Source organism: Ylistrum balloti, unplaced genomic scaffold (assembly GCF_031769215.1).
Source record: "Ylistrum balloti isolate Yb309-2 unplaced genomic scaffold, AGI_CSIRO_Ybal_v1 Utg370332, whole genome shotgun sequence".
NCBI lineage: Eukaryota > Metazoa > Mollusca > Bivalvia > Pectinida > Pectinidae > Ylistrum > Ylistrum balloti.
The window spans coordinates 1,427,960-1,444,960 of record NW_026782241.1 but is presented as its reverse complement, the minus strand read 5'-3'; the positions used below and the strand labels follow the sequence as shown (position 1 = coordinate 1,444,960).

Below are 17,001 nucleotides of genomic sequence, written 5' to 3'. Positions count from 1 at the left end.
AATAACCAAATGAATCATTATTCATCTGAATGACAACTGCAAATTATGACGCCCTCACAGTTTCCGCTTTCAAATGAGCATGCCTTGCCCTTTAAATATATTAAACACATTCAACAATATTTTTGACGTTTCCTGTTTAATCATGCATGCCATATTTTTGAATTATTAATTTGATTAGTAATTCACCTTGAAATACACCAGTTATTCTGAAACGCTTTCAGATATGAGATACGTGCACCACCCATTTTATAATTTGACGTCAAATTCGGCCATTTTTTCGTTATATTTATGACAGTCATTTCCATCGAAGTTCATATCACTATCCAGTCCCAGGAGGACATAACAGGTTTACAATACAGAATAATTCATTGTATGACAATACTATATCTAATTCTACATTCTCAATCAAATGTGTGGGTATAGGTGTGGGATATTGTGTGTGGGTAGGTGTGGGATGGTGTGTGTGTAGGTGTGCGTGTATTCGAGTTATTATTTTGGTAAAATATTCTACAGTGCACTTAAAGTTGTTAAAAAACAAGAAAATAACAACTTGTCAGCACAATACTAATCCGAACTCAGATTCAATAAAACTAGGGCAAAATACCAGGTGTTCCGGGAGGGTAAGCAAACATCATTCACTTATAATTATATAAATTTTATTCGTGATATGTAACGTGAAGATGTTTGTGATAGTAATAATTTATTTTAGAGGTTTATAGGTAGATCTTAAAGTAGATAGTCAATATTAGCAGTGATCAGATCCTTACCTATCTGTTGTGAAATATCAAAATATTGGTGAATTTAAAATATGGATTTTAGTCTTAAAGACAAAAACATATTTAATATGAAGACTTGAAGTTCTCTGGTCATCGTTATTCGAAAATCAAAATATTTATTGAATTGTAGACTTAGTGATTCTCATCTTGCCGTTTCTTTCTGTTAATTTTGATTTTGTTCAGTCGTCTCTTAGGTTTTAATTTTTAGGAACTTAGAATCACTGGTGAGTGCTAGAAGAATGAGACAGATGTATGATGCACTTTAAATCGTTTCTTGTCTCAGCTGTGTCAATCGATGTAATTCTGTATCTAAATTGTAATTTAAAGTCGTTATTCATTTGTTTGTCGCTTGTACAACCCCTACTAATGAAACTTTTTACAATATATCATAAAAAAATTTCTCTCTCTACATTTTGTCACATCTGAATTTTCCGGGCAAATCCCTCCTTATACATACAATCATATCAACATACAGGTTAAAACTGATCCTCTTCCATCAATATCATCAACATGCATATAAATATTGAAGTAGTTGAATATCAATATGTGCACACAATTTGATGACGTAACAATGTTTGTTAACTCTCGTTTCCTTTTCTGTTTCAATATTTGATACGATCAACATACAATAGTAAATGGTAAAAATAACATGTCGATTATTCTCAGTACAACACAAATATTTCTATATATATGTTAGAATTGATTAAAGTAAATTCGTGAATTTAAAAATTAATTTTCATATTAATTTCATGATTTAACATCGTCATATTTACAAATTTGTAAGCCATATATACAGGTAGCACAACCATGGATACAATTATATAAGTATATACACGTTCTGTTGAACACTGTAGCACTAAGTGTACTCTATAACATAGAACTTTCGTTCTTTTAAAAATACTTTTCTAGCTATAGACAAATTATGAAAATAAAATCGAAAGAAGATTCCAGATAAAAAACATCGTTTGTAGACTGACACGTAAAACACACGAAAATCTGAAGTTATACTGTATGTTGGAGTTGGAAGATATCGCCTTAATCTTTTGTTACACGTGCTAGGTGTCAACTAGAACATACTGAAAAGGCACAACGTTCAAAAATGAATGACAATAACTGAGAGCAAACTAAAATATTCTGAATTAACTCTTTTTAAATATGTCAACTTTAAGTTGATTTCAAAGTTAATATTTTCCCCTCATTGTTCGGAAATGAACTCAAAAGATATGTTTCACATAAATATGCTTTCTCGTGTTTACATGGTGTCAATGAAAAGTATTCCCTTTAAAGTGATGGTGAAAATACCTCGTCAAATGCATTTTTCTGTTAAAAATGTTACCAATTAACAATTGTAATACGTAAGAAAATAATTACATCATTAATAAGACAAAATCTTAATTTCTAAACAATGCTGAAAACATTAATTGATATCGATGAACATAATGTTTATGAAACTTATTTACCAATTTTAATAGTTCTTGGTGTTTTACAAGAAAATCTAAATACCATAGTTTAACATTCTGAAGCAACCTAGAATAAACCTAATACAGATGGAACATTATAGAAAAGACATTTTGAATTTGAAAAAAAATGGAATCCTTCGGGATGAGATTGGCATCTACATAACACAGCAATGACAAAACACATCATATCAGTGAAATCTAACGTCAATGTTTCTTTAATTAAAATGAACATTGCTTGTAAAGAAAATAAATTTACAATTTGTAAAGTAAATATTGACATGTTATAAACATAAAGAAATATTCTATTATGTCTTGTTGATTGATTTGAGTAACGTGAGCAATAGAGACTGCCGTCAGTCAGAAGGAAATAAACCGTCTTCATGGTAACGCCAGATTTCCAAATCTAGTCACGAAGTCATCGAGGCGGATATATAAGTGGCATTGTGGTTTAAGCAATACCTAGGAGACCGATTCTGACGTATATATCAAATACATTACCATATATATCATATCCATCAACAAAACAACATTGTATAAACATCCCTGCTGTTGGAACTTTCCACCTGTTCAGCTCAAGTAAAACTTGTTAGTATTGATGGTACAATCCTACATCTGTATTTCCAAACATCAGTGTTCATCATTTTGTCCCTGGCTAGTCTGATGTCACCGCCCTTCCATCTACAATTGTATTCAGAACCCGGCGGTCGCCTCGTTTAACATTCATTTTCACAACCGTTCTTCGAAAGTCGTCTCGTTTAACTTAATTTTCATTTTAACCACAATATTCCGGAAGTCGCCTCAAAAGAGTTAACATTCATTCACCACCAGAACCACAAAGTCGCTTCATTAATATTCATTTTGACCTTCGGGACATGGAAGTCGCCTCGAAAAAAATAAATATTCATTTTACCCAGCAGATCGTTGAAGTCGCCTCTTCGTCAGTCATTCTAGAGCTGCCCTGATATTCCGTTTAATGTAATGTTGCAAGACCAATCACTGTCTGCAAAGACTTGACCGACCGAGAACTTTTCATTGATATAATATTATTTCCGTTCATCTAGACATTTAAAAACACACCATATCACATGATAGAGAACACATTCTCTTAAAGTAATGAAAACTCCGTGGTCCAGACATCGATGGCGTTAATGGATCATGTTGTTTCAAACGCCTGAATATTTGATTTTAATTTCAAACGAACATTTGAAATCACGACGCTTGGGAACGAGGTTAAAAATAAACACGAGTGGTCTTCTAAACAAGGAAAATTCCACAATGTAATACATGCTCATATGAAGAAAGGTTCTTATTTAGTTAAATAGTTTAAAATAGCTTCTTATTTAGCTAACAAAGTTAAAAGTTTTCTATTTGGTCAATTAGTTAAAAATAGGTTCTTATTTAGCCATTTAGTTAAGAAATTTTTTTATTTAGTCAATTAGTTTAGAAAAAGGTTCTTAAATAGCCAATTAGTTAAAACAGTCCTTATTTAGCCAATTTGTTAAAAAGAGTTCCTATTTAGCCAATAAGTTAAAAAGTTTTTTATTGAATCAATTAGTTAAAACAATTTTTATTTAGTCAATTAGTTAAAAAGGTACTTATTAAGTCAATTAGTTAAATAAATTTCTTATTTAGTTAATTAGTTTAACAGTTTATTTTATTTAATCAATTAGTCAAAAAGTTTTTTATTTAGTCAATTAGTTAAAAAATGTTCTTATATAGTCAATACGTTTAAAATAAATTCTTTATTTAAATAATTAGTTAAAAAAGTCTCTTATTGAGTCAATTAATAAAAAAATGTTCTTATTTTGTCAATTAGTGAAAAAAGTCTCTTATTCAGGTAACACTATCCACTGTGCTCAATGGGAGAAGTCTATATGTTGACTGGGCTATCGGTCAATAATTAACTATGGTTTAGGGTTCTTGTAGGTTCATGTTTTTTTTTATCAACGACACATGCGTCTATATGGTGTGAAACTTATTGATAATTCAGGGAAATACGCAGTACGTTGTTCAGAGGTGTTGATTTGTCAACACATTCAGCGAACAAGTAAATGTTGTGGTGATTGTTTAATATGATGGTTCCCGTGCATATTTGTAGTCATGGCTGTTGTCTGAGATTGGGAGCGGACCGCGTGATACATCTTTGAGGATTTACTCTGAATATTGTCACATGCCATCTCCATCAAACAGTCCCGAAACTGTCGACTCATAGCGCAATACATACAAAAGTTTGCCGAACTGTTGATCAACGACATCAGATCTAACGTCTCTGCAAACATCTGATACGTGTTATCCATAAAATTTTCAAAACACAGACACAGCACAACCAAGATGGAGGAAGGCATTTGTGTGACAATGTACATAACAATGATTGCCAGTAACATGATCGTCGTCCGCTTGTGTTGTTTGAGACGGTTCGCGCACTGCGCACCCTTTAGTGTGAGCGTTCTTTTCTTACTCTCGTGCAAACCGCGTAACAACAGACCACCAAAAATACATATCAAAACACAGGGAAATACCTTTCCTATCAGAATAAATACTCCTCCTGCTGTCTTCTGTAGCCATGTCGCGTCACCAGCACCCATGTTATTTAGACCTTTCAGGTAAATCTCGCCATTTCTGTTGCCCACCTTGGTAACGATATAAACGGGTAGGTAACAGAGAACCGTACATACGTACACAATGATCACAAGGATGACTGAGTTCTGAACCTTCATAACAGACTTATTGTTCCCCATAGACCGGATGTAGATGTACCGTATAATGGCCATACAGACGCCGAGCCAGATTGATATCGTATGGGTGGTGATGCTGAGACCCGAGTGAATGGCCATGTACCACACCCATCCATATGTGTACTTGTCCTTGGTACGTTCTAGACCGTGGATGATGTAGAAATGGATGCAGTACGGCATATAACAGAGCATGGTAAGCACGTCCGCTATAGCTATGCCTGCCAGGATACAGTTGATGGGGGAGCGAAGATTCTTCCTCGTCAAGATTACAATGTTCACGATATTGGTAGGCACCCCGAAACAGCAAATGACGAGACTAGTGTAGCCGTGAATTGAGAAGATGAAGCAGGCGTATGCCAACAGTCCTCTCGCTTGCGATCCACACTGATCTTGAGGACCAGTCAAGTTGGTGATGTTGCTGAAGTTCATATCTGAGAATGTTAGGCACGTCAGTTGGAAATGGTATTTACCTGTAACAGAGAAGAAATCCATATAAGTAATTGTATCAATTAATATTTGTATTGACCCTGATTAGGTAAATAGCTCGTGGTTAAATATGATTAATGTTTTCTCTTAAACGTAATTGTGACAAATGGTCAGATGGTTAAGGTATACTGCACAAGTCGTTTACGAGGTCGATCGCGATTCAGTTCTTTGATCAGATGAAAGTTATGATGCAATTTGCTCGACAACGGAAGCTCAGAATTCTTTCTATATAAGATCGGTCGAGCCCTAGTACACCTGTCACACTATCGATCGATTGAAGTTCAAAGAACTTTAAAAACGGAAGAATTGCGATTATTCGTAATCTGCATAGCTAGCATTCGCAAATAAATACTTATATATTGACATTCTTTAAAGAAAACCAACTCTGGAACCCTCAACGTGATAGTGAAGGGGTAATTAACAAAGAAAAATTCTGGACCCATCATCATGAACATTCTGATCCCTCCATCTCTATGACAGATCTGAGGTAATCAACAGACCGAGAGACTCGTTCTTGATGCACATCTTTAGCAATTTCCAAATGTTTCAATTGGATATTACATGTCTACCAGCCTTTAATCATATGTCTTGAGTTTCTGCTTATATTTTCAGTTTATAAAATCACAATTAGATCTGACGAGAATCGTGAGTATCGGCTGTGTATCAAATCATTCAAAAGTAAATCAACAAAGTGACATCACTTCCGGTACACGGATGCCGGAAGAGAACTCTTTTGTGGAAGTTTTTTTATAGTATATGATAAATTGTTATAGGATATAGAGTCAGGTAAATGTTCATCATAAAGAAACCAATTCAGTAGTAATGATTGTTTTGAAGTTTTTATCTCACTGAAGGTAATTGACCATACTGCACTCGGTTGTAACATTTGACCATACTGCACTCGATTGTAACATATGACCATACTGCACTCGATTGTAACATTTGACCATACTGCACCAGGTTGTAACATTTGACCATACTGCACTCGATTGTAACATATGACCATACTGCACTCGATTGTAACATTTGACCATACTGCACTCGATCATAACATTTGACCGTACTGCTCTCGATCATAACATTTGACCATACTGCACTCGATCATAACATTTGACCGTACTGCTCTCGATCATAACATTTGACCATACTGCACTCGGTTGTAACATTTGACCATACTGCACTCGATTGTAACATTTGAACACTTATATGTGGGTAAAGCACAGCGATGAAGTGATGTGTAAGAAATATATCACAAACCTGCGATTTAACGCAATCAGCTTGGATCGATGGACCTCTTAAGGATAACACCAAGTTACAGTTAGAGAAAAAAACCAACGGAAGATCTACCTGTCAGCAATAGTAACGGTTATAGTTTGTTTTAGATTTGTCAACAAATGGTTGCCAAAGGTGAGTGACCTATGAAGAAATGTAAAAATACTAAAAAATAATAAGAAGTATACATATCTTTCTGGAATATGTGTTGTCATTGTAATTATTTCCCAGACAGAACCGCAGGGTAATTTACATCTATCACATCTAAACTTTTATCAGTCACTAAATTGTCTCTAGGACTGTCAGTATATCTTACTTCATGTTTTTACCTCACGATGAACTCAACAGTGACAGCTTTCCAATCAGCTGTATGATTAGTGTGATGACTGAGTTGCAGTATTTTGAATTTTTTCTGGACAGCAATACCCTTGTAACGCGGACTAGCGTGTTGATTTGATATTTAAGTGCCTGTTCCTAATATCATAATTTTCATACAACTTATAAAATAATCATATGATGTGTTTTTTGTGTGTATACGACTTAATCAAAGAGTTGATAATGAAAAAAATCCTACACAGTGTATGCATATATTCCAAGGTGTCTGATAATTTTTAATTAATCATTGATCGAAACTGAATTTTTTTCGTTTGTGATAATTTAATTATAATTCTAGCTAATTAACATCGTTTGTTGTCAGGATTGATAACATCAATACCATATTATTAACCCAGACAGCTGATTCATAACACTGATGGTCTAACCCAAGAGGATCTAAAGATAAGAACATATCTCCTCGATTCTACTACTGTTGTATGATGTTGACATATAAATATGTATTTGGAAATCGACGTGTCGAATATACAGAGAATACACGGTCAGTGTTTATTTTGGCGAAGGTGAAGAATGACAAAAGTGGTAAGTATCTGGTTAGCCACTTTTGTTTTTCTGCCCTAAGACAAAATACAGCTTATATCTTAAGACACTGACAATGTATTCTATTTATCAGACTATTGAAACAATCAGATTCGTGGTTCAATCTGTGTTTAGCTGATGTTGACGTCACGCTGAATTTTGCCTGATGACGGGCGCGAAAAAAGTTGCTCAGCGCGGAAACAGCGAATACTGCAAAAATATATGTGGCAGGTGTATTCCGACAACGGCGGTGCCAGTTGCAGGATAAAGATACATATTTAAACGACGACAACTATTAATAACCACAGCCTATACAGATTTCTGAATCCTATTATACTAAATGTTAAAAGACCTATAACAATAATGAAAATTAATCTACATATATATATATACATTAAACTTTATTTTTGCAAATATTTCATTTTATGCAGTTTGTGAAAAGAGAGATGTAACGGTATTTAATGATCATCTAGATTAAACTAGAACAAAAATATGAACGAAAGAATAATTTAAATGTTGACCATCGAAAAGGTACGAGGAGAATGAGACCAAGTGTTCCAGTTAAGTAAGCGTCTTCTGTTTCATCGACGACACCCGTCATATAAATCTTTGCCGATCCAAGTAAATATTCTCACGTTTTCAAACGATTTAAGGTAAACATTGGCACCACCAAGCAAACTGACGAGCATCTAACACATCCTGTTTTATATAGCACAAAGAATTATATCACTATGACAACCGTATCTTCTTCAATCTTCATATATCGAAACTCTGTGTTGTGAGTTTGTTAGAATGTAGACAAGTGATAATACACCCAGCTCCAAGTAGCATTTTCTCTAGACTTTCTGCCCCAGCAATGGTGCAGCCGTCCAACAGGTCAAAGTGGTCTTTTATTCTCATTTTCAAGCAGGAGTCAATTTACGATATTTCATTAAGTCTTAGCGCCCGAGGTAAATGTTATATGAAAAACGAGTTCAATCGATCCCATCTGTGTTATAATAGAAAAAAAATCATAATTGCGTCCACTCTGATTACAGACTCACGGACAATGTGACAGATTCTGTTGGTCTACATGAATTGATTTTAACTTTATTTCTCCCAAGCATACCAAAGATGATTGGTTATCAGGCAAAGCAAAACGTGTGCGAGATCGGAGCGCCATCTTTGTGTGAAAACTAGATAATTCATCACACTATCAAGCAAAACTCAACTGATGCAGATAACAATAGAGGTCTTGGCTTCTTACAGATTTATAATCACTGATTTCTATATATATATATATACATTGATAAATAAATTGTGATGAATGTCCTTTTTTCAAAACTGCCGAAAACTGTCCTAAACTTCTAGTTTCTAATTTGTTAAATTACACAATGTTGCCCCGACGTAATGCTTACAAGGCACACCACCAGACCTGATAAATCAATGGCCGTGTAATAAATTGTTGGCATGCTCTAATTATTGGAGTGATAATTTTCAATGAGATGTTTTTTTTTTTTTTTTTTTTAAGAATGGAAAGAATTTGTGCGTGAGTAACATGGCAACGATTTGTAATTTGAAAGAAAAACTGTCACTTAACGATTAATCTGTGTTTGCTTTCAATTCAAAGATGGTTTAAAACTTATTATTATTATTTTTTATTTTAATAAAAAATGCATTGAATTCCAGTCGTAATTGATCCAATGTCGTCTAGAAGATGCGATATGGTATTACGACGCGACGCCTTCTGAAGCAATCCTAATGCGCTAAGTGGCGTCATTTCATTTAGGTAACTTAAATATCGGTTTAGTGATTTATCATCAAACAGACGTAGAATTTGTCTTGATCCTATTCAATATTGATATATGAAACAAAAACTTTCATAGAATGTCTTTGATCAGGACCACGTTTTCACAGTTTTTGTCGACCTATTGAAAGAATTATTGATACTGTTGGTCAATGATATGTCATCAGTTCACATTAAGTTCATTCAGGGTCATATGCATGTTTACATTTTAACTCAAAATTAATTTGTTTGAAAAAAAGAAATACCACAAAGCGTCTTGCTGCGCATGGTAGTGTATTGACTACTTAGGTTATTGAAGATAGGGATTCCGACCATATCGTCACCATGGTAATGGACATCAATATCGTCACCATGGTAATGGACATCAATATCGTCACCATGGTAATATACATCAATATCGTCACCATGGTAATATACATCAATATCGTCACCATGGTAATATACATCAATATCGTCACCATGGTAATGGACATCAATATCGTCACCATGGTAATGGACATCAATATCGTCACCATGGTAATAGACATCAATATCGTCACCATGGTAATAGACAACAATATCGTCACCATGGTAATATACATCAATATCGTCACCATGGTAATATACATCAATATCGTCACCATGGTAATATACATCAATATTGTCACCATGGTAAGACTTCAATATCGTCACCATGGTTATAGGCATCAACATCGTCACTTCAGCAATAGTCAGTTATATCGTTAATGAAAAATAATTAAAAGAAAACTGCGAAAAGCATAACTGGTGATTAATTAAATCAGATGTACAGGAATAAAATACCTTTCGAATCAAAGAAAGAATATCATGTATCGTTTTTTTTTTTTTTTTTGATCTTTTCATGGAGTTAAAAAAACCCAATATTTTATACTGGACAGTTTTAGACGATGTAGATGAAGGTCACCAGAGTATAACGAGAACGTGTTTGATCCAAATAGTGTCATGAAACAAGTATTCTTGTCTCTTCATTCTTGATATCTCGAGTCCAACTACTCGCTTCGAATGTTAAATAACCTCATCCAGCCGTGTGTGAGGCGGTCATATTAAGGCATGGCAGAAGTGTCGCTGTGCTGTTACATTCACAATTGCATTATAGACGGCAGTCTTTTGATGAAGCATGCGAACGTTTTTAATTAGGTATGGAAATCAGTGTTGTCATGTCGTACATTATATATATACACTCTGACCTAAGTCTAGACACTACCGTCAAAACCTATTGTGGTTTAAATCAGAGCGTTATCCCGTAACGCTGCATTCTGTCATGGCCTCCAGTTTATTTACATTTTGCAATATTTGGCTTTAATCTATACAGCAATCATTGGCAATGCTATTCGAACTAAATAATCTATGGAGCTATATCTGCTATGTTTTTCTCCCTGGGGTCATTTTCTTGTGGAGCTGGTGACTTCCTCATTGAATTGCAAGCGGGAGGCCAGCCGCATACCCTCCAGAGCAATAAAGGTAGTGCTTTGTTTAAGGATAGAGCCATGTCAGTTCAGGCCTGTCTGGTTATCAACTTCTTGAGAAACGCATAACGGCATCACAAGACCATATACACATATCAAATGTCGATACAATTACTTAAAACGGTGCCAATAACATCGTTTTATAATCTATGTGAACAAAATAATATTTTGTGGAAATGTTTGTGAGATGCAATGAAGTTGTCATCAATGATTTATTTCACTGACATGAGTGATATTACCATTTCTTTAGAATAAATCCGCCCCCGGTTGTAATTTTACATCATTTGAACACCACATAACCAGAGAAGATATGACAAAAGCGGTTGTATACGGTCACAAAAGTGCATACGTTGAATGTGCTAAACCATCCGAAAACGAAGGAGGAAATGCTGATATCACAAACACCTTAATTCAAACTCAAAATTGGAGTAAGAAGACGAAGAAAAATCATTTTCACGGAAACCCTCAAAAAAGTACAATGTCCCCTACCGAACCTACTAAATCTCCCACTGTAATTATTTATAGAGATGAAGTTACTATTTCATCACCAATGTGTGATAATGCGTTATGGTCATTTGTACAACAAGTAACGGATATTGAATAACAAGAAAAAAGTGGTCAAACGTGCATGGTTTTTCCCAAGTTTTTCTTTCTAAAGTAAATGATATCCGAATATTGTAGCATAACTGTGACACACATGATTGTTCGGTATAGATTGTGATTGTGGGAGAGTGTAGGTCACGTGGTTTTGGGAGAGTGATTATCACGTTATATTGGAAGAGTGTATGTCACGTGATTGTGGGAGAGTGTAGGTCACGTGATTGTGGGAGAGTGATTATCACGTGATAGTGGGAGAGTGTATGTCACGTGATTGTAGGAGAGTGTATGCCAACGTGATTGTGGGAGAGTGTATGTCACATGATTGTGGGAGAGTGTATGTCACGTGATTGTGGGAGAGTGATTATCACGTGATTGTGGGAGAGTGTATGCCAACGTGATTGTGGGAGAGTGTATGTCACATGATTGTGGGAGAGTGTATGTCACGTGATTGTGGGAGAGTGATTATCACGTGATAATGGGAGAGTGTATGCCACGTGATTGTGGGAGAGTGTATTCCAACGTGATTGTGGGAGAGTGTATGCCAACGTGATTGTGGGAGAGTGTATGCCAACGTGATTGTAGGAGAGGGTATGTCACGTGATTGTGGGAGAGGGTATGTCACGTGATTGTGGGAGAGTGTATGCCAACACTTGGAACTGTTAGACCAATACAATGCACCACTCCTTCTCTTGGCTGTCCGTTGGTATGGACGTCAATATTGTAGGATAATTTCACCACGTGCAAACAATTTCTATTGAACCGTGTGATCGATGAATATGGACAACACTCTTCGGAGTAATTAAACATTATGACCACACATTATTGTCTTCTTCAAATCTCCGTCCGGTTTTATACATATTGAACAGCCCATAGCACCGTAATACTGACCACTATGGTCATTCCATGATCAAGTCAATCAGAGACGCAAATGACACGGCTACATTTCCCAGTGAGTCAATCAAACAGTCAGCCATCATCAGAACCGGACACAGTTTCTAATTACTGCCTTCGCGGTGTCAGATTGTAATCATACCGGTTCGTGGCTTTATTTGACGCAGAAATATGTCACCAACAAACCTAGAAACTTGATTGGTCTGTCACACAAGTCCGCCGCAAGGTCAATAGGGATACAGTAGAGGGGTTGGTAAAATACACTGGTGATTTCAATGAAAAGGTCTTATTTGCTATGCTTGTTGGGGCTTGTCGTGTTTATCGTTTTATTGGTGATGCCAGATAGCTGATGTAAGATACTCTGACAAAATGTATGATAGCAATATTGTAATGAAAAAAAAAATCCTGAAAGACGCAAAAACACTTAACATACATATACACATATTATTTAATGAATAAATAATATGATCTTCCGTCATGCTTAATACAGTATTTCAGTATCGTGTATCTTGGTAGCACAGTAATTCAGTATCATGTATCTTGGTAGCACAGTAATTTAGTATCGTGTATCTTGGAAGTACAATCTCGTGTATCTTGGTAGTACAGTATTTCAGTATCGTGTATCTTGGAAGTACAATCACGTGGATCTTGGTAGTACATTATTTCAGTCACGTGTATCTTGATAGTACAGTATTTCAGTCACGTGTATCTTGGTAGTACAGTATTTCAGTATCGTGTATCTTGGAAGTACAATCTCGTGTATCTTGGTAGTACATTATTTCAGTATCGTGTATCTTGGTAGCACAGTAATTCAGTATTGTATATCTTGATAGTACAGTATTTCAGTATCGTGTATCTTGGTAGTACAATATTTCAGTATCGTGTATCTTGGTAGTACAGTATTTCAGTATCGTGTATCTTGGTAGTACAGTATTTCAGTATCGTGTATCTTGGTAGTACAGTAATTCAGTAAGTATCATGTATCTTGGTAGTACATTATTTCAGTATCGTGTATCTTGGTAGTACATTATTTCAGTCATGTGTATCTTGGTAGCACAGTAATTCAGTATCGTGTATCTTGGTAGTACAGTATTTCAGTATCGTGTATCTTGGTAGTACAGTATTTCAGTCACGTGTATCTTGGTAGTACAATATTTCAGTATCATGTATCTTGATAGTACAGTAATTCAGTATCATGTATCTTGGTAGTACAGTATTTCAGTATCGTATATCTTGGTAGTACAGTATTTCAGTCACGTGTATCTTGGTAGTACAGTATTTCAGTATCATGTATCTTGGTAGCACAGTAATTCAGTATCGTGTATCTTGGTAGTACAGTATTTCAGTATCGTGTATCTTGGTAGCACAGTATTTCAGTATCGTGTATCTTGGTACACTATTTCAAGCCCGTGTACCTTGGTAGTACAGTATTTCAAGCCCGTATATCTTAGTAATACAGCATTTCAATCACGTGTATCTTGGTATTACAGTATTTCAATCACGTGTATCCTTGGTATTACAGTATTTCAATCACGTGGATCTTGGTAGTACATTATTTCAATCACGTGAATCTTGGTAGTACAGTATTACAATCACGTGGATCGTGGTAGTACAGTATTTTTTTTTTTCAAAGTCGGAAATCTTAGTAATATTATGTAGGAGTCGTTTATTTTTGTAATTCGGTATAAAATTTGACATATCTTGGTGAGTGACGCTGAATTCAATAGAAATTTTATATATTATTGGACATCCATTTTATTAGGGAACAGTGTCGTGTTTCTCCGGCTCTCGGACAAAAATCAATTATTCCATTTAGTACATGCAATTTCTCAAATAGATTTATTGTTTTCCGAAACAGTAGAAGCAAAAACGACAAGACTACATTCATATGTTTAAAATTTTCCATTATATCTCATATTTTGTTTGATCTTGTGTTAATCTATTAACGGTACGATGCGATTCCTTCCGTAAATCAGAAAGCTAGATTACTTAACCCTATAACCTTCAGTAATCCTGTATGCAACTCGATGTTATGGCCGGTTTCAACTGAATCTTGCTCTATGACATAATTGGATACTGCATCATGTACCGTGTATATACAATGTAGGTAGAAAGCCTTCACAGCGCATTAAATCAATACCATGCCGGTCTGTTCAAAATTCAAATATTATCGAACTAGGGAAATCGATTGTTTGCACGACCATTTCATTATCTCATTATCATATTATTACAGATTTGAATATCATTTACTTCTTAAAAAACATGGACGACTTTATGTATAATTCAAATTACATTTTTTAAAAATCATTATCTTTCCATTTCTATCTACCAATGCGCTATTGGCAGTTTAGATAATTAGTAGAAACCGAATATCACCGGAAAACGTTCTCTCTAGAGACGTTGAAAACGGATGTGCATGTCAGCACGTGCAAGTTGATAGTGTCATCAATAGCATATTTCTAGCAGTTTTATTTTGAAAGGGGGATTTCACGCAGCTCTCGTCTCTGCAAGCAAAAGTAACAAGTGATGCATGTAAAGTGACATTAAAGGTACATTTTTTTTGTAGCATAGTTTAAGACAGGGAAGTGTATTTTAGATATAACTCTGTACAGTCAACAGTCAAACAAAATACCTCTTACTCAATAAAAATGAAAAAAATAAACAACGAAAAACGATGGTTGTTTATGAAAAAGTGCCTATTTCTCGAGGTTAAAATTACTGTAAGTCGAGAATGAATTGGCAGATAGCCTGAACACACTATTTTGACACTACTTATTGTTACAAAGTTGATTTGGGATCTCTCCCTAAACACCTTCCGTGACTATCTATGACTTTCGGAACACCTCGTAAAGACGGATTCAAAACGATGCTCCCCAAATAGCTGGTTTAATCATACATTTCACCAACTTCAAAGTGACTTTTATGTCATCAACTGTCTGTAGTGCGCTATTTGAAAAGGAAATGAAATCGACCCTTGGGTATAAATTTGAAAGTATACCATTCGAGCTTAAACATCAGTGAGGTCTCCTGTCATTGCTTTGTTTGAATGGGTACGTCCAAGGGACTTTTTTCAAAGATCTTCTAATAATGAAGTGTCGATATCGCCTAACCTAGAATGTCCTGATGGAAGAGCGTAACGGTCTTGATATTTTCCCTCGAGGACACCCATGTAGTCGAACAGGCGACAACATGCAGACTCCATTTCATTTCGTGACTGTCTTCGCAAAACCATCCCCTATCGCGACTGTCTTGGTGAAACCATCCCTTATCGCGACTGTCTTGGTAAAACCATCCAATATCGAGATTGTCTTGTTAAAATCATCCCCTATCGTGACTGTCTTGGCAAATCCATCCCCTATCGCGACTGTCTTGGTGAAACCATCCCTTATCGAGATTGTCTTAGTAAAACCATCCCCTATCGCGACTGTCTTGGTAAAACAATCCCCTATCGTGACTGTCTTTGTAAAACCATTTGTAGGAAAGAAGGCGAAAAACGCAGAATCAATCCCCTATTGCGACTAATTTGGTAAAACCTTCCAAAATCGCGACAAGTTTGTAAATAAGAAATATAATGGCGAACATGACTTTTCTAGATGCTACCTTATTGGATAAAAATTCAATTGCAACGTGCTCCCTTTGTTACAAACTCCTGCCTTATCAAAATCACCTTTAGATTATTAAAGACGACTTTACTAAAAATGTGAAGGAAGTGAAATGACATCCATCACTTTGATTCTTTCTTCACATTCTAAACTCAAATTTTGACAGGATCCAACATTCTAGGGTCTACTCTCTTGGAACTTTTACTGTCTTCAAATTGATGTAATTGGGAAATATCTGATTTCATTGTTCAATAATAAGCTTGACGGATGTGATGGCTCGTTAGTTTGTCTGTTGTTTCCGTTGTTTATCTTGTTCTCATTAGGGAACAGGGATAAATTACATGGAACCACTAAGATTTATCCAGCAGGTGTCGTCTTATTCTACCTGGTTTTTTTCCAGTAGTTTCCATATGAAGCTTTCTATTCTTCATACATTGCCCGAGTTTCTTTGAATTGGAGTTTTAAGCTTTTTTTTTTGACATGTCGATATTTTGTCCCCATTGAACCCTTGGTCTTATATGTACATCATCGTCTTTACAAACACCTATTTTATTACATAATTGAACGAATTCCCAATACCAACACCACATCTCTACTTTATATAGATAGCATACACCTTTGAAATGCTTCCACTTATTTTCTGTGGAGTGTGTGTAGATATTATAAAGACGTTTTCCGTTACGTATCGAAGACACATAACACATGGTTAAATTTTATGTATGTTTAATCACATATAATAACTTTGTAATATCATTTGAGCAAGAACGATAACCATTTAACTACAACTAGCTCATAAAAGCTGCCAGCGTCTTCGTCTCACTGTGGGTTATTGAAATACAGGAGATAAGACCAGGAACACGAGCACGCGCCAAGTGGTTTTCCTAAAATTGTTCGCAAGAACGTTAAATGACTGGTGATGATACAGAATTTGCTTTATCACATTAACAAATTGTATCGAGATTTTGTATCATTACTGTGAAGCCGCATTTCGTTTTCG

General features: G+C 35.4%; 1 protein-coding gene across 1 annotated transcript; it reads right to left on the bottom strand.

Annotated features, from left to right (window-relative positions):
* Positions 1-4,272: 4,272 nt before the first annotated feature.
* LOC132553519 (G-protein coupled receptor dmsr-1-like) lies at positions 4,273-5,322 on the bottom strand. Its single transcript, XM_060217767.1, has one exon. It carries the CDS (start codon positions 5,161-5,163, stop codon positions 4,273-4,275), a length of 891 nt encoding a protein of 296 aa, XP_060073750.1. The 5' UTR covers positions 5,164-5,322.
* Positions 5,323-17,001: the final 11,679 nt, after the last annotated feature.